A 26,135-nucleotide genomic window follows, 5' to 3' on the forward strand; every position below is an offset into this window, starting at 1 on the left:
TGATACTTACTACCACTACCTCTTGTACTTTAGACTCTGGCCACCCAGTACTAGGCATAAATAATTATGGTAAACACTCCCACGTAGATGAAACGATCCAACACAAATGTACCAAGTCGAAAGTCTGCGTTTAATAATAATTAATACATAGCAAAAGGTATGTAGAGCAATCACTTAATTACATTTATGATTTGAAATAGGATGCACCTTTATGGCAAATGAGTATTCGTTGGTATATCAATAGAGAACGTCCAATCTCTGGTGGCGCAGGCGGTAAATATACAACCTGGAATATTTAAGGAATAATAGCAATGATACTTTAATGATTATAGAACTGGATACACTAGGGGGGAATTCCGGTCGCTTGTAAGACAACTGGAGAAGGGGGGGGGGGGGTAGAGTCTGGCTGTATCCGTCTGGCCGAGGGTATCCTGGGAGAACCCACGGTTGTGCGGCTCGGTGCCTCAGCGATCCTCGATCCACAGATGAAAGCAGTTGGACTCTCTGTGGGCCGGCTTCCTCCGGTCCACGATGGAGAGACGTGAAGCGACCTCGTCGTGTAGAGCGTCTCCTCACCTGTCGTCCTCTCCGGGGGGGGGTTTCCAACACACGGCAGTGTTGGTCTTTATCCATAGAATAATCACTGTATACAAAGCATAATCCGTGCCTGGGAAGGCGGGCTGTCGTCGGTAGAATAATCCGGTATGCAGGTCCACTCGCTCGTCGGCTCTGGGGCTCCTCGGGTGCAGCCTCACATGGGGTCGGCCACCCTGGATAAGCAGCCAGTTCTCTGCCCGAAACGATGGGGTACTGACTACGATAGTATTCTCACCGCACGAAGCACTACATATGAATAGACTATTATTAGCTTAATAGACTACGTCCAACTCGACGATATAGTGCCAAATATGACTATTCAAATATTAATATACACGATGTCTCAATACCGATGGTAGGCCGAACTTGGCCTTACTCCCACACGTGGCGTCGCGGGGAGGCTTTACGTCTGTCACTCTATTGGAGGGTAAGAAACTGGACTAAAAAAGAAAGTCCTACTTTAGTAGCGCAGTATATATACGCACTATGAACAAATAGTCCCATTAGTGGTGCGGTAGCCAGATTCCTACGCGGAACTAGGACTTGTTCGTACATGTTGAGCGGTACGTTTGAACTGGGTCTGGGGGGTATGGCAGCCTGGCACCAAGGTCTCGACCAATAGTAGAATGGAGACTATTATGGGATGTTCAGTAGGCTAGAATGGATATTCAATGCATATTGTACAAGGAATATACAAGGGATATCAAGGAATATTAGAGAATATACAAATACAATTAAATATATATATACAAATAAATATATATATTCGGTTTAATCTGGCCCTTCACAACAGTACCCATTCTGCAATCTGTTAAATAAAGTTTTCATTCATTCATTCATTCATCCCCTTAACAATTGTGTGTATTGAGCCGTACTGTATTGAACCCATGCTGCAATCTGTTAATTTTGACCAGACCAGACCAGAGAAAGACGTTCGTCTTGTTTATTGTTTATATGCCCCAGAATTGCTGAACATTATAGAACACTGACACACCATGAGTTGTCAGTCGTAAAAATATTCCTGTAGGCGGCGCTGCGATGCGCTACCTACCCTTCTATAAAGTACAGAAGAAGAAGACGACAAATTCCTCCCCTATCCGTCACTTCCGCTCACATGACGTGTGGTTTGTTGTGACGACGGTAGGCGGCGCGCGCAGCTGTTCCTCCGTGTTGGTACGCGACCAGGTCACTACCGACTGACACGCCGAGCAGCACCCGACACACCGGCGCTCTGTTCGGTTTAACGCGCAACTATCAAACTCGATAATAATAATTATGTCTCACACACACAGAAGCAGGCGTGCAGAAGATGTCGACCACGACGAGAAAGACGAAAACAGGTGAGATGTCAAAGTTAATAGTTTAAAATGTCTTCTTTAATCCAGCAAAAAAAAACATTCATGGTTTTCCTGATTCAGTCTTGTTCGCTGGAATAAACCAGCTGCACTGATGGCGGCCCTCCATCTTGCTGCACGTTAAATGGTTCCGCGCCGAATGCATGTTACTTAAACTCCATTATTGTCTTATTGTCAAAATGGTGTCTTCGTTGGAAATTTTAACCGCCAAACGCAACAGGCTGTGTTGGTGTCCCCTGCTAGCTGCTGTTAGCTTTAGCCTGCTGTTAGCTTAGCTTTAGCCTGATGGTAGCTTTGCTTTAGCCGGCTGGTAGCTTAGCTTTAGCCTGATGTTAGCTTTGCTTTAGCCGGCTGGTAGCTTAGCTTTAGCCTGCTGTTAGCTTAGCTTTAGCCTGCTGTTAGCTTAGCTTTAGCCTGCTGTTAGCTTAGCTTTAGCCTTAGGAAACCCTGCTTTGTGTTGTTAATCGTATTTCGCTGGTGAACATAGTTTCCATTTTCTTGTGCCCGAAGCAGGCTAACATTTAGCCCAAAGCCACCAAGTTGTAGGTTAGTGCATGAGGTTACTTGATATTATTAACGTCAAGTTGTAAATTGTTGCCTAAAGAGACGTTAGATTGTTGGTGTAGCTACGGATCCACTCCTAACGTTAGCCGTATTGCTAATCGCAGTATTCTGTCATCATGTTATACTTTTCCGTTAGTTTAAGCGGGATGGTTATTATTCAGCTCTGATGCTTACCAAAAGTACACAAATGGCAAACTATGGATGTACCTTTTAGCTAGCTAGGTACGTCAGCCAACATGTTTACCATTATGTCCTACAAATACAGGACGCGGTGTTAGCTTAGCCGCTAGGATTGAGCTAACGGCTGCATTTGGCGCTCTCGTGACAAAGCAACTTCTGATCACGTTAGTGTGAAGTCTACGTTGTTGTATTTACTAGTCACGGTGTACGCTAGTAATACTCTATATAACGTGTACTTGCACTGTGCAATTCCGTGCTTGTAATTGGGACTACATTTTTATTTGATTCTAAAGTTCTGAGTTTTCAGGATGTGAAGTTTTTTTGGTTATTAGTTTGTTCTGAACAGGGTATGTCTGCATTTTGCAGCGATGCCCCCCTTCTAGCTCATGGCATGAGCTCCCAACAGTCATTAAAGCTTGTGATTCTCCCTTCTGTTGCAGAGTTTAGAACCTTGGATCTCCAACCTTTGTCAATCATTTTGTAGGGTTTTCATTGATTTGTTACCCTTTCTTTTTTCCTTGTCTTATTATTGTGATTAGCTAATTTTGTCCTACTTATTTCTGTATGTACACTAAATGTGACCGTAAATGAGGGGGAAACTCGTGTGCCTTTCGAGTTTAAATAAGATGGGAAATTAAATGAAACTGGATGTCTGCGTCTCTCTTGACAGCTAATGGTTGCTTGATGCTAATGACTGCCAATAGATAGACCACTGACTGTCTCTCTGGACACCTGCGTTCTGTTTGAATGGATCTAAACACTGACATCGGTTCTAAAGGAGATGTTTACTGTTCTCTGCAGACACAACGGCCCGTCTCGCTGGTCTCACTGCCGGAAGAGAGGGGTGGATGGCAGCGTGAGGACCAACGGGGAGCCAGAGAGTCCTGACGGGAGACAGGGATGGAAGCGGGACAGAAACAGCAGGTGAGTCACTTGATGCTCCAGCAAATATTTATGGAAATCCCTTTTTTATAACTCATCTTAAAAACGCATGGCAGCAGCAATAATAACGAGATATTATTATTCTCTCACATGCGCTACCGATTTGTGTGTCTCTCGCTTCGTGTACATGACGCTACACATTAACCCTTTCACTGCCACACTACCAAATGGTTAACCCTTTCACTGCGACAACACAGAAGGTTGACCCTTTCACTGCCACATGACAGAGGGTTAAGCATCGAGAATATTGCTGTGCATGCGTCGTTATGTACATGTGTATCCATCTTCGGTGGGTTACTTAACATCAATGTGTCTCTAGTTTCACCACTCCAGAGAGCGAGGGGCCGGTCTCGCGCTGTGACAAGCAGACTGACTGGGGCAGCCAGGTGGAGAGCGAGGAGCTGAAGAGAGATGTCCACAGAGACATGCAACGGTCAGAACACACATAGAGCTGGAACACAGAGAGCTGGGTATTGGAACACAGAGCTGGTCAGAACATAGAGCTGGTCAGAACATAGAGCTGGGTATTGGAACACATAGAGCTGATCAGAACACATAGAGCTGATCAGAACACATAGAGCTGGAACACAGAGCTGATCAGAACACATAGAGCTGGGTATTGGAACACTGAACATGTTGCTATGTTTTATGTTCTACCGTAACGGTGTGCGTTGTGTTTAGAGGTGTGTGTCCAGTATTTAGCAGTGCATGTAGTGTTTAGTTACATGGGGCTATTTTAACAGTATGTTGTGTTTAGTTACAGGACGGTATTTTAACAGTGTGTGTTTTAGTTACAGGAGACGGATACTGGCAGCAGACTTCAATCAGAGAGAAAGAAAGACTTCTTCTGGAAGGTAACGCACATCTCTCTAAACACTAAAACATACTGTGCATACCTGTACGGACTAAAACGTATGGCGTATATCATGTCAGTTAGGGTACCTTGTGTATACTGTTTACTCTTATTCATAGTGTGTATATATAGTGTAGTTCTGACTAGTGTTGTCACAATACTGGAATTTCTAACATCGATACGATACCTTAAAGTATCGATTTTCGATACCACTGGGAAATATTTTAATATTTATTTTTTTGTTGCTGGTCGATTCTCCTCCCCTTCTCGCTGGTATTATAAGAGAAGAGAAATGTAACACTTTTAAAACCCTTTGTTTATCTTTAGATCGGACATTTAAAAATAACTTATCTAATCTAATTTTAGAAATTAAGTAATGTTAATAGTACTTTGAATGAGAACTTTATTAACAGATTGCAGAATGGGTACAATACAGTACGGCTCGAGATGCAGACCAGAAAAATACTTTAGTCTTGTTTACATCGGGGTCCCCCATTTTCAATTCACCAGGAATGCGTGTTAACCAGGGTTAGAAATTAAAAAAAAAATTCAAGGGCTTTTTTTGCCCCCCTTAATTGATTTTCGGGGGCTTTTTTTGTATTTCGGGGGCACTGAATTTTTATGATAAACAGTAGGGGTGGGACGGTTCACAAAATGGGACGGTTTGGTTCGTATCACGATTTTGGGGTTACGGTTTTCAGTTCGATATATGTTAATTTTTATTAAAAAAAAATTTAACACTCAAATCTAAACATGCTTCTCATTTATTAAAAATAAAATAAAAGGTTTACAGTGTTTACAGCCTTAAATAATGTTTGGCACACAAAGACCGAACTGACTGAAAAATATAGGCTACATTTGTCAAAGTATTAACTTAGTGCACTGCAAACAAGCACTATGCTCAGCCAGCACTAGACTTTCCTTTCTTTAATATAAACACACAAAAACAATGTCAACCATGTTTAAATTCCCTGATTGTCAGTTCTTAATGGAAAGATTCGTTTTCTGCTTGAAATTATTATGTTTCTGTCTACATTTATTTAGACTAACATTATTTAAATATTGAGTGCAACTGTGGTGGATTACGTAATTCGGTGAGTTGGAACTATCTATGGGTTGGCGCCGGGTCCCCACGGACATTTTAGCGTCATGGACCACCAGCTCAGACAATGTTATCAGCTCCGGTAACGTTAGGAGGAGACGTTCACATCAACATGCAGTGGAAAAGCGGCAATAGTCCCGGTTGGAGTTAGTAAAACACAGTTGTATGTTAGCCTTCTTGGATGTTGAATAAACGCCTATCATTGTCTTTAAACACCCCGCCTCTCAGACTCTCATTTCCTCCTCTGCTACAGTAGCTAGTAGCTACTGTGACATTTCATTGACTACAGTATTAGCTTGCGGGCTGCGTCGGGCTACCATAGTTAAAACGTGCGTTGTGTTTACAAACTCCTAACGCTATGGCAAGATGTGTGTAGGCCTATGTAATGTTAATGGCTATGTTTTTAAAGTTGTAATGAAGATTGATTTATATTGTGCGTGCCATTTTTACACAAACTGACTAGCACCTGGCAGCTGGCTGCTGCTGCCTGCAGCCAGTGCAGAACACCGGCTCCGCCAAATGAATTTTTTTATTTGCGCGTCATCTGAACCGTACTCCCACAGACGCTCCATTACCGGATAAATATATATAATTAGTAAACTGTCGGGGGCATTAAGTGCCCCCCTTAACTGATTTTCGAGGGCATTTTGTCCATTTTCAAGGGCATTATGCCCCAAGCCCCCGTTCATTTCGAACCCTGGTGTTAACGGCATCTAAATTAATTTACTTTTGACTATTATAGTCAAAAGTATTTTCCTATGAACTGAAACTCATAAGATCACATCATTGGCGTTCAGTTACAGCTATATTGGCCAACGTTAGCCAGCCAGCTACTGCACTACGAACTTCCAGATAGCTGGCTACCCCAATCCACAACAGCCAGCCAACCGTACAAAATACAGTCTCGGCCAATCACATCGATTTGTACAGTTAGTTGGCTCCACTCCATTGCGAATTAAAAGGTGCAGCCAGCACAGACCGTATTAGCTGGCTACAGTTGCTGGGTGGCTAACGTTAGCTAGTTGTTGTGCGTCAACAACTTGCTGTAGGATGAGAGAAGACCGTGTGCCAGCTGGTATCGATAGTGCAGAACGTATCGATATTGCGGGAAATTAGTATTGAAACTGTTTTAAATATTCAGCATCGATATAGCATAGCTCTACTGCCAGCGCTGTAAGCCTATGGAGTCGCTCGCCTACTTTGCAGGGCTATAACCTTTTAAAGGATAACTCCACTTTTTTTTTAAATTAGCTTATTTAACGGATAACTCCACTTTTTTTTTAAATTAGCTTATTTAACATCTTCCCTGGAGTTAGACAAGAAGATGCATACCTTTTTTGTCTCTGTGCGTGCATTTTAGCTTTGGGAATAGACGCTCCGTTAGCATAGCTTAGCTTCATCACTGGAAGTGAGGCAGGACAGTAGCCTTACAGTGTATTGCAAGGTCTGACATTGACCAAACTTGATATGCATGACCTTGGTGGGCTCTAGGTCAACTCCTGAAAAGGGGGTCAATGTCAGACCTTGCAATCAAAAGTTAGGGGCGCACTGAAATTATGGCAAGGGTTATTAGCCCCCTAACTTTTGATTGCAAAGTCTGACATTGACCCCCTTTCAGGAGTTGACCTAGAGCCCACCAAGGTCATGCATATCAAGTTTGGTCAATGTCAGACCTTGCAATACACTGTAAGGCACTGTAAGGCTACTGTCCTGCCTCACTTCCAGTGATGAAGCTAAGCTATGCTAACGGAGCGTCTATTCCCAAAGCTAAAATGCACGCACAGAGACAAAAAAGGTATGCATCTTCTTGTCTAACTCCAGGGAAGATGTTAAATAAGCTAATTTAAAAAAAAAAAGTAGAGTTATCCTTTTAAATATTATAGCTATATCGACATTACTATGGACCATTCAATATCGGGTATCTATTGTTCCGGTTGTAGGAACGTTATATTTTTCCATTCATACATTGTCGTTTAATACCGTCGTGAATATAAGTGTTTTTAGAGTAGTCTGCAGTAATTCCTAGAACGTGAGTTATATGCCCGATGCATATTATACATAATCGATTGGCGTTTCGTCCCTATACACGCTACATTAAAAAAAATTCAAATGCATATGATCGGTATACATTATGCTCCATCATGCGTGAAGGAAAGGGGGGGGGGGGGGGGGGTCGTTTATGATTCCTTGATTGTCAGTAACGGCTTTCTTTAGTACAACATCATACGTTGATCAGATGGATTGCAATGAAATAAATGGACAATCGAGCTGGAATTAACGTTGGATTCCTCTTACCTGTGGCCGATGAGTCTGGAGAAAAAAATATTCCAATTATTTGATTTCCATCTGCTAGATCCGTTTTCAGTTTTGTACGACGTCATAAACTGCAAAAGCATATTGATTCTTGCTTCTCGAAAGTGATCCAATGCACTAGAGCAGTGGTTCTCAACTGGTCTAGCCTCGGGACCCAACATTTTCCTTCGTCATTAAGTCGTGACCCACATTTCTGAACCACTATGATTTATTTCAATTTTTCTTTTTTGCAGTAATACACAATCTTTCATGCACTGAAATAAAGACGAAAAAGTGCAACTAAGGCTAAACACCCAATGGACATTTTTTTTTAAATAAATAATTATGCTTCTTAGCAGACTCCTTAGCTTAACATAAACCAAATAGGCTGTTATTGAAAATAAGAACTTGTTCTTAATTAACCTGCCTATTCAAATAAAGGTTTGATGATGATGAACATAACAGACCTATAGTAAGTTTGGGGGAACTAATGGGATAACTGGGGTTGCAACAAAAGTGCAACTAGGGCTAAAAACACAATGAAATAAAATAATAGTAATAATATATCGGACAAGAGTCTCAAAGTCTGGGGTGATGGTAGACAAAGCAACTCTGAGGTCATGCTCAATGTCCAATCTGTTTCTCTGCTTTGTCTTCAGCTGGACCAGACACTTTCACAAAGATAAATAGTGCAAAAAAAGGAACAATTGGCAGAATCGACTGTCAATCAAAATGGTTCTGTTGTACCTGGCACGACACATGCATTGCAAACTCAGATTATGGAGATATTACTGGAGAACATGGAGCTTTGTTTGAGAGAGATACAGTGAGTGCTGTCTCTTAACACTTTCAGAGCCCAAGCTTAATTCCTTTTTACCCCCTTGAATGCCCAGCACCACTTCAATGTTCGCGTTAATATCGCCTAATCTATGTTTTAAATGATGGCTATGTCCTAATCTGCCTGTCGCTTATCAAAGACTCATTTTCCAGTCAACATTGTCAAAGCGGATTGTTTTTTTATCGGTTCATTTCCGTTTTCTAGCATTTTGAAAAGCACTCGTTTTCACGGAAAAAAGAAGACATTCCATGATAATCGCCCTTTACTGGAATATTCTAGAACGTTGTAATTTTTCCGCCTATTTATGAATTTTTTTCAAATAAACGCTGAATCGATTCTCCTAGTTCCTGACCGCTCGCACAGTCAAACAGCCTGGGAGACACATAGGGAAATGCTTATATCTCCGTGAAAACTGGTCTGATTATCCTAAGACTGGTAACATAGATTCCTTACCTGAGATCAGATGGTATCCAAATGGATTATTCCAATTCCTGATCGGCATTCGAAAAAATCGATCCTTTTATTGATCCACCGCGTATACTGTAAAAACGCATAATCCCTGCTGCTCTGAGGCTCCAGAGTGAAGCTGATTGACGCCGGTTGCATGAGTGAGAAGTAAAATGTGGAGTCCGTTTTTTTTTCTTGTTCATTTTCATTGAGTTCAATCCAAAAGGGTGAATTACCATCTGGGAGACGATAGGGGGCGCTTTTTTCACATCTGAACGCCTGGGGTGGCTGAATTTCCAACGGTAGACTCGGTTGATGAAATATGAATTCAGATCGCTAATTAAAAAAAAAACAAGAAACGAATATTCTCATGATGGGCATTCAACCCGCGGGTTGAACTTGGGTTGGGCAATCATTAAACTCTTAAAACTCATAAACTTTTTAGTCAAGTTAGTCTGGTTATTGTATGACTCAGACTTCAGCAATAATCATGAGCATTATAAAATATATAAAAAAACATGCATGGCATGATGGAATACCATAAACATATTTCTTGATGTTTCCCTTTTTAAGTTAGTAAAGAGGCATATGTTCATATCGGTGAGCACAATTTGTAACACAAAAAGTAGCCTTTTTTTTTTTCCATTTTTTGCCATGCCTAAAATAATAGTCAAGCATAGGGCTAACACATTTTCATAAACAATAATATAATTTTTTGTTATGTTATAATAAAAGCTTCTCTATACATTTGTCTGATTGATTGAAAACTTTATTAACAGATTGCAGAATGGGTACAGTACAGCTCAATACAACAACAGTGCTAAGACTGGAGGATGAAGACCAGATTTTTTTTTATATTATTATACACAAGGGTCCTCCATTTTGAATTCATCAAAACATTTAGAGATATACAAATATACAGTAGTTTCATAAAAGGAAAAAAGAAATTAAATATATATATATATTTTTTGCCACAAGTATCGGTATTGGCCGATTGTGTTAGTTGAACATTCGGTATCGGCTGCACATTTTTATATCGGTGCATCCCTACTGTGTGTGTGTAGTTCTGACTCTTAACCGTCCCTGTGTGTGTAGTTCTGACTTAACCGGCCCTGTGTGTGTAGAACTGACTCTTAACCCGCCCTGTGTGTGTAGTTCTGACTTAACCCGCCCTGTGTGTGTAGAACTGACTCTTAACCCGCCCTGTGTGTGTAGTTCTGACTTAACCCGCCCTGTGTGTGTAGTTCTGACTTAACCGGCCCTGTGTGTGTAGAACTGACTCTTAACCCGCCCTTTGTGTGTAGTTCTGACTCTTAACCCGCCCTGTGTGTGTAGTTCTGACTCTTAACCCGCCCTGTGTGTGTAGTTCTGACTTAACCCGCCCTGTGTGTGTAGTTCTGACTTAACCCGCCCTGTGTGTGTAGTTCTGACTCTTAACCCGCCCTGTGTGTGTGTTTATGTGTGTAGTTCTGACTCCAGAGAGTCTCCTATCCCCGGAGGAGAGATGGAGACTGATGAGTCTGTGTTGCTACGACGACAGAAACAGATCAACTATGGCAAAAACACCATGGCCTACGACCGATACATCAAGGAGATCCCCAAGTGAGCCATGGACCACATTACTGCATGAATTAAAGGAAGACTCCAACAATTTGGGGAAATCTACTTTAGGTAGAAGTAGACTAGGAAAGAACGAGCCCTGTTCTACCTGCAGCTCTCTGATCAAAACACAGGATTTGGAGGTGGTTTTAATATACTTAACAATGGTCAATAGACAATATAATGTTTTCGATTGTATGCTCGTCTGGTCTCTTTGAGGTATAATTTGAAGTGCTGTGTGTCCGTTTTGGTAATGTAGATGGTAGATGTGACAAGGACAGTTTTCCTGTTGATCTCCCGTATTTCAGAGCAAGTCTCATTCATGATGGTTAACGAGTTTATTGCAACCGTCACTTAAACCGCTGGTTCCCATCGTGTGGTCCCTCAACACATTCCTATTCACAATATAAACATGACTAACGATGGATGCTAAATAATCTCTCTCCTCTCTCTCTCTCTCTCTCTCTCTCTCTCTCTCTCTCTCTCAGACACCTCCGCCAGCCCGGAGTTCATCCTAGGACTCCTAATAAGTTCAGGAAATACAGTCGTCGTTCGTGGGACCAGCAGATCAAGCTGTGGAAGGTCAAGCTCCATGTCTGGGACCCCCCCACTCCTGAGGGAGAGGAGCACGAGAACATGTGAGACATTAAGAGATTTATATAACCTATATATATACTGTACACAGGACCTCAATAACATGTGAGACATTAGAGATTTATATAACCTATATATACTGTACACAGGACCTCAATAACATGTGAGACATTAGATTTATATAACATATATATATATATACTGTACTGTACACAGGACCTCAATAACATTCTATAGACTCATGAACATACATAGACTGCTCCATCTGTACTGTAATAATCAGTGCGGCAGCACTTGCTTTCCTGTAAAAGAACGACTCATGTTAGTGACCCCTGCACCAAACGAGACAGGAAATGACCCGGTGGTCGCTCTTCTTCTTCTGCAGAAAAGAGCTGGACCTGGACGATGTGATGGACATCGAGCTGGACTTCCCCTCTCTGGACTCCGCCTCCTCCTGCGGGAAGGCCCTCTTCCTGGAGGTGAGACTCTACGTGGTCAACTGCTTCTAGAACATGTTCCTTTATTCAGCCCACAGGCCTTAACCCTTTCACTACCACACTACAGAAGGTTAACCTTTCACTACCACACTACAGACTGTTAACGGTTTTCACGATCTTTGCGGAGCTATTGTATATTCTTTATTATAGCTATGGAGCAGGGTTTCCGTTAGAAAAAATTGTTGCCGTTCTCAGTGTCCGGTAGATTTCAATCTACCGGACAAATGGGATCAATTCCGGTCAGAGTTTATTGAGCTTAAAAACAATTGATAGGCCTATATATAAAGAATGACATCCTCAAGGCATTTATAATATTTTAACTTAAAACTAGGCTACTTTTGCGTATATACAGTCATTAATATATTCCAAATAAAATAAGTCCCTCGAGACTTGGTGCTGCTGCCGACTTGAGGTGTCGGTGGGCAGTCTGCCCGACATTAATAAACAGCAGTATGTTATAATTAGGGCTGTCAGTTTATCGCGTTAATTAGATTAATTAATTACACCGCAAATAATCGCGTTATGAAAATTAACTCAAAATTAATTACAAAAACCCTTTTTTTTTTTTTTTTTTTTTTATATAATATTTTTTTTTGTATCTCATTCATTCCATAAGAATGTAGAATACACATTTACAGATTTTTTTTTAATATGGTCCATTTGCATGTTCTTGGTATCTGATTCTAGGGACATCTATGAATCTCAGGGAATGTATTCCCAGTGTCAGAAATACTGTGGGCTAGATCCACAAAGAATGGATTGCACGGTGCAAGTTGCACCCTTACTTACAATTCATTATGAATTGAAAATGTAAACAAGACGAAAGTCTCTCTGGTCTGCATTCCCTTAACAATTGTGTGTATTGAGCCGTACTGTATTGTACCCATTCTGCAATCTGTTAATAACATTTTCATTCAATCAATCAATCTGCGCGGTGATTGATTGAATGAACATTTTATTTTGAGTAAATTGTAATGAACCAAATGAGAATATCAATAATTTTTTTTTTTATCTTTGACTGTGAATAACACCATGCTCAAATTGACCAGACCTGAAAAATCTAAGCAAATTAATAGATGGAAGATGATTAAACAGAAGGTTTTGTAGATACAGTACTGAATTCTGCCATCCGGACACATGCAATTTGAAATATGATTATAGAATATAGAATATGAGGCATAAAATGGTAATGCGATTAATTAGATTAATTAATTACAAATCCTGTAATTAATTAGATTAATTTTTTTAATCGCCTGACAGCACTAGTTATAATCAAATTTTTATGAGCTAACGAATTCCGTTATATTGGACATTTGTATTAATTATATCAAGCGAAGAACTGATAAATTTGGCAGAGAGAGACGGCAACATTATCGTGGGTTTGCGTGATGTATATCTCCACCTCCCAACACCTTGGTGCTGCTGGATTTGCGAGAACATGCAGCTGCAGAGCCTCAGAGCGCAGTGTTTTCAGGTCCGGTCTGGGGACCGCTCAGCAGCACCCCCCACCCAACAGCTGAATTGCCAATGGCTGAATTGGAGTATTGCACTGTGCAGGCACAGCTCCGTGGGTTCTGTGGCTCTGCAGCTGCATGCTCTCGCAAATCCAGCACTGCTCCTGCTGACAACATCGTTGTCATTATTATACCTGCTTGGTGAAGCAACGATGAAACAAATGTAATGATTGTTTCGTTCATTGCATAGGCTGTTTAATTTTAGCCTATTTTAATACAATTGAAATAATCAAATTGTGCTTAGAGGGAATAATTTCCACCGGACATTATGACCGGAGAGATTTAATATGTCGGACTTCAACAGATTTTGCCGGTCAAATACCGGTAATTACCGGCTAACGGAAACCCTGCTATGGAGACAATAGTATGGCTCATTTGACCGACACTATTTATAGTCTAAGATGTAAGAGAGTTTGCTTCTACATACCCTCGTTCGTTCACAATCCCAAGATAAACATTGCCCCGTTTCAAAATAATCCAGGCTGGTTTTCTAGATTGTGAGTGTGTTTTGTGCAGCGTATGCACAAATCTCGTGGCTGCTCGCCTGAAACATATATTATTGCCAGGTCAAAGGTAAACACATGACCTTGTTTCTTCACAAAGCCGGGGGTGGGGGGGGTCGTTTATCCGACGCTGCGATCATACAGACTCATGTTTTATGATGTGAGTTTCGGTAAAGTGCACGTAAAACAGACGTTACCTTTGTTTCGAGGTACACCATTTCTCACTTGGAGTCCAAAAGTGTCTTGAATCAGAACAGGATCAATACATATAACGTTAGGTAGCCCTCATCCGTCTTCATCTGCTTCGGCCAGACTATAGACCGAGCTGAATAGGTTTCCTTGTCAGTCGGTCGGTTTGATTATAGATTTTTCACGTTTTACCAGAAGTGCTTAGTCCAACATTGTCCAGTCTGGTGGAAACGCACCATATCGTCCATAATCATCATCCATATAATCCATTTAGTAGGGATGTTCGATATTGGCTTTTTTACCGGTACCGATATTGTCCAACTCTTAATTTCCGATACCGATATATGCAGCGTCCCCCCCCCCCCCCCCAAAAAACGGAATAATTTCAGGTAATTAACATTACATTTACATTTACATTTACATTTAGTCATTTAGCTGACGCTTTTATCCAAAGCGACTTACAAGTTCTGTACGACAAGCCATCAGGAAGGGCACAACTCTATCAGCTGAGCAACAATGTTCATCAAAGTGTTGAGTGCTACAGTGTAGGTTAGTTTATTAGGACAAGTGCATGACAGTACGGTTAGTTAGGGTTAGATTTTTTTTTTTTTTTTTTTTTTTTTTTTTTTTAATTCAGATAATGGTTGAAGAAGTGCGTCTTTAGTCGACGGCGAAAGATTGGACGTGATTCGGCTGTCCTAACTGGGGTGGGTAGTTCATTCCACCATATCTCTTGTCATGGAATTAACACAACATTATGCATACTTTTGACAATAAATAAAATCTGAATTTGTTCTTACTTGCTTGCCTGGGTAAATAAAGGTTAAATAAATGTAAAAATATATATATATATTTTTTTTGAAAACAGATACCGATCATTTTCAATATCACATTTTAATGCCAATATCGGCTGATAATATCGGACACCTCTGCCATTTAGTCTTTTTCATAATATCCAATAGTTCGCTTTAGGCGATCACAATTGTCAAACATGTCCTGCTCACTGCTGCTCGCACCGAGTCCCTAGTTGTTTGTGGGGCCAGCACCAAGCTGGCCCATGCATGTTCATAAGGTAGGCTATACTGCCACCTAGCGAGATTCGATCATCATTGCAAATGTGCCAGGGAGCTCCGGCTGAGTTTAGAATGGGGATCAAAGGAAAAAGATCAAAGGATCTAAAAACAAGATATTATGTTTTTGGCACTCAAGCGTTGGCGGCGAAACACGAGATATTACGTTTTTGGCGCCCAATGAGTTAATGATGAAATGACATTAAATATAAATTGTTAAAAAAAATAATTATCAGTAAAAATCATCTTGTATCTTCTCCTCTCCTCACTCCAGGATGATGAAGACTGTTTGGGAACCCCCAGCAAAATGATGAAGACTGACAACCCAGAGCCGAACACACCATAGCACAAAGGGTGCCATCTTGGTTCCATAAAATAGCACTGGGCAGCAATTTTGGGGTCAACTAGCACTGTATTGGGACAGTAAGCCAAGTCTAATGTCATTTCTATTTAAAGTATGAGACCAAATCTCCAGACTTTTTCTATTCTGAGTATGTTCCTATGTAGTCTTTTTATAAAGCACTCCCAGAAGAGACCCTACTGCCGTCTCAATACAGAAGTATCTGACTGTTGGTCTCTGGTCTATTGTGATGGGAAGCCATCTTGGCTTGATGAGCGTGTCTGTCTGGCCCAGGGGGTTTGTGGGTGGCCATCTTTGCTCTGTGGCTGAAGTTGTGTTCATGAGAAGTAGGAACTGGGGGTTTTCTGACCTGAGAATGTGGGAAAATACATCCAGTGAACTCTGACCTCTGAGTAGGAGAGTTGGGACTCCACACCATGCTTTAAGTACACTATACTGCCCTGCAGAAGCTAACCGCATTAACTATTCAAACAGTGAAACTGAGAAAATGGCTTTAAAGTTCTTTGACTATCCAGTGATTTTGAATTCTTTATACCCTTTTTCTCTATCTTTGTCCCAAGATTAAATGGATATTGAGCAGTTACATTTCACTCATAAGTCCATTTTGAAAAGTGTTGTAGTTACTGCGGTTAGCCTCTAGAGGGCAGTGTAGTTACTGCCCTCTGAGGTTTAAAAACATGCATTAGAGTGAACTTGTGGTATTGTCTCTTGAGGCTGGCTGTGTTTCACGCCTGAAGAGTTTCAACGTCATTAGATCAGAAACTGTTCTAAATCCTCCCTTCAGACGCATGGACTCATTACAGCTCCCAGAATCCTCCCCGTTCAGACGCATGGACTCACTACAGCTCCCAGAATCCTCCCCGTTCAGACTCATGGACTCACTACAGCTCCCAGAATCCTCCCCGTTCAGACGCATGGACTCACTACAGCTCCCAGAATCCTACCCATTCAGACTCCTGGACTAACTACAGCTCCCAGAATCCAACAGGAACATAACCATCAGTTAGTGTCTTGGCTGAGAGTGTGGGATTTGAACCCTTTAACTGCCACACTACAGACTATTAACCTTGAGCGTCCTGTAGTGTGGTAGCAAAAGGGTTAACCTTCTGTAGTGTGGCAGTGAAAGGGTTAACCCTTTGTAGTGTGATAGCGAACAGGGTTAACCTCTAGTGTCGTAGTGAAAGGTTAACCCTTTGTAGTGAAAGGGTTGACCCTTTATATAGACTGGTAGTGAAAGGTTAACCCTTTGTTGTGGGGTAGTGAACGGGTTAAGATCTGTGTGACGGGTCACCTGGGAGCTCGTTGGGACAAAGACATGGATTTTCTTTTTCTTTTTTTTATCAAGTTTTGACTTGAGAGATTTGTCACATCCAGAGTATTAACAGATAATTGGAACATGAATGAAAGTGAACCTCAGATCGAATTGATATTGGAGTGGAAACTGACCCACTGACGGTAGTTAGAGTTTGAACAGTCAGGAACTGTTATGTAAATAGTTAACATGAAGTGCTTCTTAATGTTTAGCTTCAGTTATTATATATTTTTTGGTTTTCATGTGTGAAAAAGAGAAGTTCTCGCTGTAATTAGATTGAATATGTTGTACATTGTTTTTGTTTTAAATACTTCTGGAATACAAATGCTGTTCTACTGTATATTAATGTTTTTGCAAAGCTGTTGACATTGGGGTTTTATATGGGATCTTTGGAAATAAATTCATGAATGGAAAATGAATGCCACGATGTTCTCTCACACAGTCAATTAATTAAAAGATTCATGTTCATTTTACTACTGCAGATTTTTACAAACAAAATACTACTATGGGGGGTGACAGTGGCTCAGGAGGTAATCCGGAGGTTCCCGGTTCGATTCCCGGGCAGCGTGACACTTAACCCCTAATTGCTCCCGATGAGCAGGTTGGCACCTTGCATGGTCGCCTCCGCTGACTGTGTGTGAGTGAATGGGTCAAATGTGAGGAACAAATTGTAAAGCGCTTTGGATAAAAAAAAAAAAAAGCAGCCATTTACTACTACAAACCGTGCCTTTATTTTGTAAGAAAGCCCGACCGGAAGGTTTGTTGTCGCTTGCTGTCACCGGCGGAAGTCAAGTGTGCAGTTCAGTTTGGACCTAACCTCGTTCCCGGCTTTTTCTCGTGAGTACTTGGTCCTCAATAATAGACATTAGTGGACAAACCACTAAAACAATAGGGTCTTCGTGCCATTTGGAATAGCCGTAAGTCTTTGCTAATATGCTACTTGCCGTTGGCCATGTTTGTAAAACCAAACTTTCCCCGAATCCTGTCGGCAAACGAGCGACAACGTCCCGGTCGGTCATGTAGCAAATTGTTCAGGCAGAGCCGTTGCAGTGGCTTAAACGAGGAAATATTGTGCACTTCACACGCTTCTATAATTGTTTTGTTGAAAATGTCCGCTGATAACTCCATTGTCTTGTTTTCGAGATTTACGAGCGTTGTGACTTGTGAGTAATCAAGAAGGCCAGAGTCAGCCCACAGGAGGCAGTGAGTGACTCATAGATTAGGTTTGGATTGGGTGGCGATGTTAGGGATGTTTTTTTTTGTTTTGTGTGTTATGGGGTTTATTCGTTTTCTTTTATTTGCCGGGTCTTGTTTATGCGGCCAGTTGCTGGGATGTACAGTAGGTGGCGGTATGCGCCTTTTTTGATTGCGACCCGACATTAATTCAGAAGAAGCAGAAGAAGACATTGTAAAATGGATTGTACAGTAGGTGGCGGTATGCGCCTTTTGTGGTCGCGATCTGCCATTAAACCCATTGAAGAAGAAGATTTACGAACGTCTGCTTGTTTTGTTTCGCTGGGGACTAGAAACATAGATATATACATATATATATGACTAGAAACATATATATATACATATATATCTGACTAGAAACACAACCGGGGGTGCCCGGAAAACGGAAAGCCTGTAGCCGGTATTTCTGTACTTCAGATTCACACTTTAGCAGAGCTTTTCCAGCCTCAGTTTGGACCTAACTCCATTCTTTACAGCCCGGCTGCTCGGTGTCGTTACTCGGTTCATTGATCAAGTGGATGTTTCCAGATCCATGTTTCTGCAAACCAGCAGCTGTGGAGGAACCTCGTCCTCTCGTCGTCCTTAACACCAGGTGAGTTGATGTCACGTCAACAGACAGGAGGATAAAAACACAGGAAACTCACGGACTCCGTTGTGATCAAGATGTCAGCCCCCAGTAAACACACGGACTCCATTGCACTTCTTTACAAGTTGGGACATTTCCACAATTTCGGGGCAAGTGTTTGACAAATAAGCCACGGGTTTTATCTTTAGGTGTCATGTAAAATGCTTCCGAGTAAGTAAAATAAAAATAAAACATCCATACCGTCGCCCGGAAGTAAATTGCAGTGTTTATTTGCCCGCTCCTGGTCCAACGAACTCGATTCTTGAATGAATGAATGAATGAATGAATGAAAACTTTATTTAACAGATTGCAGAATGGGTACAATACAGTACGGCTCAATACATACAATTGTTAAGGGGATGCAGACCTGAGAAAGACGTTTGTCTTGTTTCCATCAGGGTCCCCCATTTTCAATTCATATAGACATTTATGACATACACAACATACATGACATCTCCTCTGGTAAACAAGAATACCCTGAAGACTCTGGCAGGAGCACTCATTCAAGGGTACTACGACTATGCTTGCACCTCATGGTACCAAAGCACCTCCTGATGAATTGAAAATGGGGGACCCTGATGTAAACAAGACGAAAGTCTTTCTCTGGTCTGCATCCCCTTAACAATTGTGTATTGAGCTGTACTGTATTGTACCCATTCTGCAATCTGTTAATAAAGTTTTCAATCAATCAATCAATCAAAACCTCAAAGGCGCTAAAAACTAAATTACAAACATCTCAAAACAAACTGGTCAGACTACTGCTTGACCTTACCCCTAGAACCCACCTCACCCCTGCCCACTTTGACAACCTAGGATGGCTTAGAGTAGACGACAGAGTACAGCAACTTGCAATGGACCTGGTCTACAAGATACACCCCCTCCAAATTCCTTAGAGACTCAGCCGCTGCCATCACCCCAGTCATCACACACATAATAAACCTCTCCATAAAACAGGGACACGTCCCGGGGCGGCTATGTGGCGTAGTGGGCAAGGCGCGCGCCACGAATGACGGAGACGCTGGGCTTGCCTGTTCGAGCCCAGCGCTCCACATTGCTTTCAGTTTAGCTGGCCGTCCATACTAATACACATTGGACGTATTAGGGGGTGGGAAACTGATGGGTGGGGATCAGGCGTTGTGGACAGCGACTCCTACAGGTCGGTTGGTGCGCCTGCGCAGTAGAATCAAGTTTCAAGTTTCTTTAATAGTTGTCATACAGAAGTACAGAATACTTTTATACAAAATGCTTCTTACTGTTACGCTCCAGAGACTGTGCAAGACAAGATAAGTATGAAATAAAATAACATAGTATAGCATGTAAATTAGAAGTAAAAAAAAAATAAAAATCAGGAAGTGTCGGGGGCAGTGTGAGCCTCCCACGCGTTACTCCTCGCCACTGAGAGATCGAGCTGCGCAGGTGAAAAGATGCGACTGCTGTTACCTTAAGTACCGGAGGGGACTTGTGCTATGTATGACTTAGTCCACATTGCAGCCGGCTTGTGGGAGGCAAGAAACAGCGTTCGTGGCAGGGGAGGGTTGAATTGGATGATACGAAATTGGGATGGGAGAAAAATATAGAAAAATGGGAGAAAAAGTGGATAAAAAAAAAACAGGGACACGTCCCCAAGGACTTCAAAATTGCGAGGGTGACCCATCTGCACAAAAAGGGCAGCAAATTAGACCCAGGCAACTACCGCCCTGTTTCTATTCTCACCTCCATCTCGAAAGTCATGGAAAAAATAGTCTACGAACAGGTCGAAAAGTACCTAGCGGAAAAAAATCTAATCTACGAATTCCAATCTGGCTTCAGAACATCCCACTCCACTGACACATGCCTTCTCTATTTGAACGACCACATCAAACAAGAGGTGGACGCGGGCAAATACTGCGGCATGGTCATGCTGGACCTACAAAAGGCCTTCGACACTGTCAATCACTCCATTCTGATTGACAAGCTAAAAGCAATTGGTTTTGATAGTCTATCAGTGAGCTGGATGCAATCCTACCTTGAGGGGAGGGAACAGATGGTGGAGGTAAACGGTACCCTATCCCCCCCCTCACAGTGAGCTGTGGTGTTTATGCAAATTACATGTCGTCAGCTTGTGACTGCAACTTGTTCCTGTTTGCGGACGACTCAGCCCTGCTGGTCTCTGACAAGAACAAGTTACAGGTTGAAAAAACCCTCAGCTCGGAACTAGGCAGAATCTGCATATGGCTCGCTGATAACAAACTATCATTACACATGGGCAAAACAGAGTCCATTCTCTTCGGTTCAAATAACAAACTCAGCAAGACCGACGGCTTCTCAGTTACAGTGGGTGACAATATTGTCACAAGGAAAGATGAAATTACCTACCTGGGTTCCATCCTAGAGGCTAATCTCTCCTGTGACAAAATGGCATCCAATGTAATAAAAAAAGTCAACCAACGAACTCGATTCTTGTACCGGATCTCCTCTCTGGTAAACAAGAACACCCTGAAGACTCTGGCAGGAGCACTCATTCAGGGGTACTACGACTATGCTTGCACCTCATGGTACCAAAGCACCTCAAAGGCGCTAAAAACAAAATTACAAACATCTCAAAACAAACTGGTCAGACTACTGCTTGACCTTACTCCTAGAACCCACCTCACCCCTGCCCACTTCGACAACCTAGGATGGCTTAGAGTAGACGACAGAGTACAACAACTTGCAATGGGCCTGGTCTACAAGATACACTACACGACCAAGGTACCCATGTACATGTCAAAATACTTCCCAAAGGTCAGTGAATACCACGATCACAACACCAGAGGGAGCTCCACAAATCATGTTAAACCCAGATTCGGCTCAAATAAGGGACTAAACACGTTTCGCAATTATGCCACATCAATGTGGAACGCCCTACCCAAAGCTGTAAAGGAATGTGGATCACTACCCACTTTCAAAACCTCTCTCAAGGGACACCTACGGGAGACTGCAATTCAACACTGGCCCCTGTAAATATCCTAACCCAACCCCCTCCAATGTACAGTCATTTACCTAGTATGGTTTTGTCAATAGTTCAATGTACAATTGTGTTTGTTTGTACAGTGTCTCCTCCCCCCCCCCCCTCAATGTACAGTGTTACTTGTTTATACAGTGTGCCCCCCGCCCCCCCCCCCCCCCCCCCCCCCCAACCACCTCCAATGTAAATTACCCAGTATGGTTGTCAATATCCCAATGTACCCAACCCCCCCCACCCAACCTCCTCCAATGTACAGTTTCTACGTCAAATGTATATACTCCCTTTTCTTGACTCCTTCTGTATCACAAACAGTACTGTATTTGCAAATCTGGTATGTCATAAATGTATAGATGTAGCAGTACTGACTATCTGTATGTCATGTATGTCATATATGTCTATATGAATTGAAAATGGGGGACCCTGATGGAAACAAGACAAACGTCTTTCTCAGGTCTGCATCCCCTTAACAATTGTATGTATTGAGCCGTACTGTATTGTACCCATTCTGCAATCTGTTAAATAAAGTTTTCATTCATTCATTCACACTCAGCCCTGCTGGTCTCTGACAAGAACAAGTTACAGGTTGAAAAAACCCTCAGCTCGGAACTAGGTAAAATCTGCATATGGCTCGCTGATAACAAACTATCATTACACATGGGCAAAACAGAGTCCATTCTCTTCGGTTCAAATAACAAACTCAGCAAGACCGACGGCTTCTCAATTACAGTGGGTGACAATATTGTCACAAGGAAAGATGAAATTACCTACCTGGGTTCCATCCTAGAGGCTAATCTCTCCTGTGACAAAATGGCATCCAATGTAATAAAAAAAGTCAACCAACGAACTCGATTCTTGTACCGGATCTCCTCTCTGGTAAACAAGAATACCCTGAAGACTCTGGCAGGAGCACTCATTCAAGGGTACTACGACTATGCTTGCACCTCATGGTACCAAAGCACCTCAAAGGCGCTAAAAACAAAATTACAAACATCTCAAAACAAACTGGTCAGACTACTGCTTGACCTTACTCCTAGAACCCACCTCACCCCTGCCCACTTTGACAACCTAGGATGGCTTAGAGTAGACGACAGAGTACAGCAACTTGCAATGGGCCTGGTCTACAAGATACACTACACGACCAAGGTACCCATGTACATGTCAAAATACTTCCCAAAGGTCAGTGAATACCACGATCACAACACCAGAGGGAGCTCCACAAATCATGTTAAACCCAGATTCGGCTCAAACAAGGGACTAAACACGTTTCGCAATTATGCCACATCAATGTGGAACGCCCTAACCAAAACTGTAAAGGAATGTGAATCACTACCCACTTTCAAAACCACTCTCAAGGGACACCTACGGGAGACTGCAATTCGAAACTGGCCCCTGTAAATGTCCTAACCCAACCCCCTCCAATGTACAGTAATCTACCTAGTATGGTTAATGGTTTTGTCAATATTCCAATGTACAATTTTGCTTGTTTGTACAGTGTGTGTCCCCCCCCCCCCCCCCCAACCACCTCTAATGTAAATTACCCAGTATGGTTGTCAATATCCCAATGTACCCAACCCCCCCCCACACAACCCCACCCAACCTCCTTCAATGTACAGTTTCTACGTCAAATGTATATACTCCCTTTTCTTGACTCTTTTTGTATCACAAACAGTACTGTATTTGCAAATCTGGTATGTCATAAATGTATAGATGTAGCAGTACTGTCTATCTGTATGTCATGTATGTCATATATGTCCTGATGAATTGAAAATTGGGGACCCTGATGTAAACAAGACGAAAGTCTTTCTCTGGTCTGCATCCCCTTAACAATTGTGTGTATTGAGCTGTACTGTACTGTACCCATTCTGCAATCTGTAATCAGTTATCAATCAAGTCCCTATCTCATCAGGGAACCTAGCTAACTGTGCCAACCAGAGCCAGGCTACTCGGCTACTCAGCGGTGGATGTGTTTCCAGGTGCCTTCAACGCCATGGAATGAATGAATGAAAACTTTATTTAACAGATTGCAGAATGGGTACAAATTAATACAGTACGGCTCAATACACACAATTGTTAAGGGGATGCAGACCAGAGAAAGACGTTTGTCTTGTTTACATCAGGGTCCCCCATTTTCCAATCATAGTGACATTTATGACATCATGACATTTATGGCATAGGGACATACATGACATACAGGTATAGGGTACTGTTACATTTGTGACATATACGATATGCAAATATACAGTACTGTTACCCATAGATCCTAACAGAGAATACATACGATATGATGGGGCGGAGACTGTACATTAGGAGGGTGTGGGCGGGCGGGAGAAAAAATATACATACGGTGGGGAGGGGGTGGCGGGTTTGGACATTACGGTGGCCAGGTTCGAATTGCAGCCTCCTGTAGGTGCTAAGAGTGGTTTTTAATGTGGGTAGGGATGCACATCTTTTTACGGCTGTGGGTAGGGCGTTCCACATTGATGTAGCATAATTGCAAAATGTGTTTAGTCCCTTGTTTGTGTCGAATCTGGGTTGCACATGATTTGTTGAGCTTCCTCTGGTGTTGTGGGCGTGGTATTCACTGACTTTGGGAAGTATTTCGACATGTACATGGGTACCTGTGTAGTGTATCTTGTAGACCAGGCCCATTGCAAGTTGCTGTACTCTGTCGTCTACTCTAAGCCATCATGATCCTAGGTAGTCAAAGTGGGCAGGGGTGAGGTGGGTTCTAGGAGTAAGGTCAAGTAGTAGTCTGACCAGTTTGTTTTGTGATGTTTGTAATCTTGTTTTTAGCGCCTTTGAGGTGCTTTGTATTGCTACTACTAGTGTACCATGAGGTGCAAGCATAGTCGTAGTACCCTTGAATGAGTGCTCCTGCCAGTCTTCAGGGTATTCTTGTTTACCAGAGAGGAGATCCGGTACAAGAATCTAGTTCGTTGGTTGACTTTTTTTTATTACATTGGATGCCATTTTGTCATAGGAAAGATTAGCCTCTAGGATGGAACCCAGGTATGTAATTTCATCTTTCCTTGTGACAATATTGTCACCCACTGTAACTGAGAAGCCGTCGGTCTTGCTGAGTTTGTTATTTGATCCGAAGAGAATGGACTCTGTTTTGCCCATGTGTAATGATAGTTTGTTATCAGCGAGCCAGGTGCAGATTCTGCCGAGTTCTGAGCTGAGGGTTTTTTCAACCTGTAACTTGTTCTTGTCAGAGACAAGAACGCCGGGAGCTACATGGTCGATTACCTTATTATTAATTGACCAAGTGACTATCCGTTTCGGTGGTTTCAATTGCATCAGATATTCCTTTATTGGTCCCCTTGGGGAAATTCGAGCAGGAGGGGAGATACAGGTATAGGCAGGGTCATGGTAGAAAGACATACATTATAGGCAATACAATTTAGATCTGAATGTAAAAACATGAGAAAAATAAACTAAGGTGCAGGTGAGGACATAAATGTCACTATGAATTGAAAATGGGGGACCCTTGGCATTCCACTGACACACTGAAACAATATGACAGATTTTGGTCTTGGCGACAGCTGGTGCACGAGCCATCCCTCCTCTAAAGAGTATACACATTTCTCACATGTCCATAAGTCTATCTCTCGAATTGATTTCTTTCTTACCAGCAACTCAATCCAACCAGACATCTGTGATTCTAAAATCCATCCCATTACAATCAGTGACCATGCACCGGTTTCCCTCACTCAAAATACTAATCACCCAAAACCACCTTCGCAGAGATCACTGCTGGAAGACCCTGAATTGGACACGTATTTCAAGAGAGAGTGGACATCCTTGATGGAAACGAACGACTCTCCAGAAATGTCATCCACATTACTATGGGAAACAGTGTTGAGAGGAAACATCATATCATATTCATCACATAAGAAAAAAAAATCTCCAATTTGAAAATAATCTGAAACAATAAATAGAGGAATTAAATAATGCATATAATGACCCTAACGAATAAATTGAGGGATTTACGCAAATTACAATTTCAGCTTAATGAGAATTTTTTTTTGATACAGACCACTTTAAACACAACAATAAATCTGGAAAATATCTAGCCAACCAACAAAAAAAAAGAATTCTCCCATCCGGACCAATGCAATTTGAAATATTATTATAGAATATAGAATAAGAATAAGGCTTATAAATGACCTTATTATAGCCAATTTGCACATTTATATATATATACATTATCTTTCAAATGCCCAGTTCAATTTGGATTTAGTATCACCAGGCGTGCATAAGAACAGAAAATGAAATCTACTGTACTTTTTTATTTTCCCCACAGTGCAACTGTTTTTTTTTAATCCACTTTTTCTTCTATTTTTCTCCCATCCCAATTTCGTATTTTTTCCAATTCTTCCCTCCCCTGTCTTGAACGTTGCTAGACTATGCCTCCCACTGGTCGGCTGTAGTGAGGATAGAAGCCTTGCATCACGTGTCCCCTCCGGTACACGAGGAGGC

General features: G+C 41.9%; 1 protein-coding gene across 2 annotated transcripts; it reads left to right on the forward strand.

Annotated features, from left to right (window-relative positions):
* Positions 1-1,779: 1,779 nt before the first annotated feature.
* On the forward strand, positions 1,780-17,228 carry LOC311242675 (histone RNA hairpin-binding protein-like). Of its 2 annotated transcripts, none has more exons than XM_084331675.1 (8): positions 1,780-1,937; positions 3,498-3,620; positions 3,958-4,071; positions 4,430-4,492; positions 10,638-10,772; positions 11,258-11,407; positions 11,749-11,842; positions 15,411-17,228. In XM_084331675.1, the coding sequence occupies exons 1-8, from the start codon at positions 1,873-1,875 to the stop codon at positions 15,480-15,482; spliced, it is 816 nt and encodes a 271-aa protein (XP_084187801.1). In that variant the 5' UTR covers positions 1,780-1,872; the 3' UTR covers positions 15,483-17,228. The 2 variants fall into 2 exon arrangements, with proteins under 2 accessions (XP_084187801.1, XP_084187802.1); XM_084331676.1 differs by having other exon boundaries at positions 4,436-4,492.
* The last annotated feature ends 8,907 nt before the right edge of the window (positions 17,229-26,135 follow it).

The sequence above is a fragment of the Notolepis coatsorum genome (genome assembly GCF_963971535.1).
Source record: "Notolepis coatsorum genome assembly, chromosome: 16".
Taxonomy (NCBI): Eukaryota; Metazoa; Chordata; class Actinopteri; order Aulopiformes; family Paralepididae; genus Notolepis; species Notolepis coatsorum.

Excerpts from the sequence above, each read along its gene's own strand:
- LOC311242675 (XM_084331675.1), top strand. The coding sequence starts at position 1,873 with ATGTCTCACACACACAGAAGCAGGCGTGCAGAAGATGTCGACCACGAC. Across the intron at positions 10,773-11,257 it reads TACATCAAGGAGATCCCCAA|ACACCTCCGCCAGCCCGGAG; the intron begins GTGAGCCATGGA and ends TCTCTCTCTCAG. Across the intron at positions 11,408-11,748 it reads GGAGAGGAGCACGAGAACAT|AAAAGAGCTGGACCTGGACG; the intron begins GTGAGACATTAA and ends CTTCTTCTGCAG.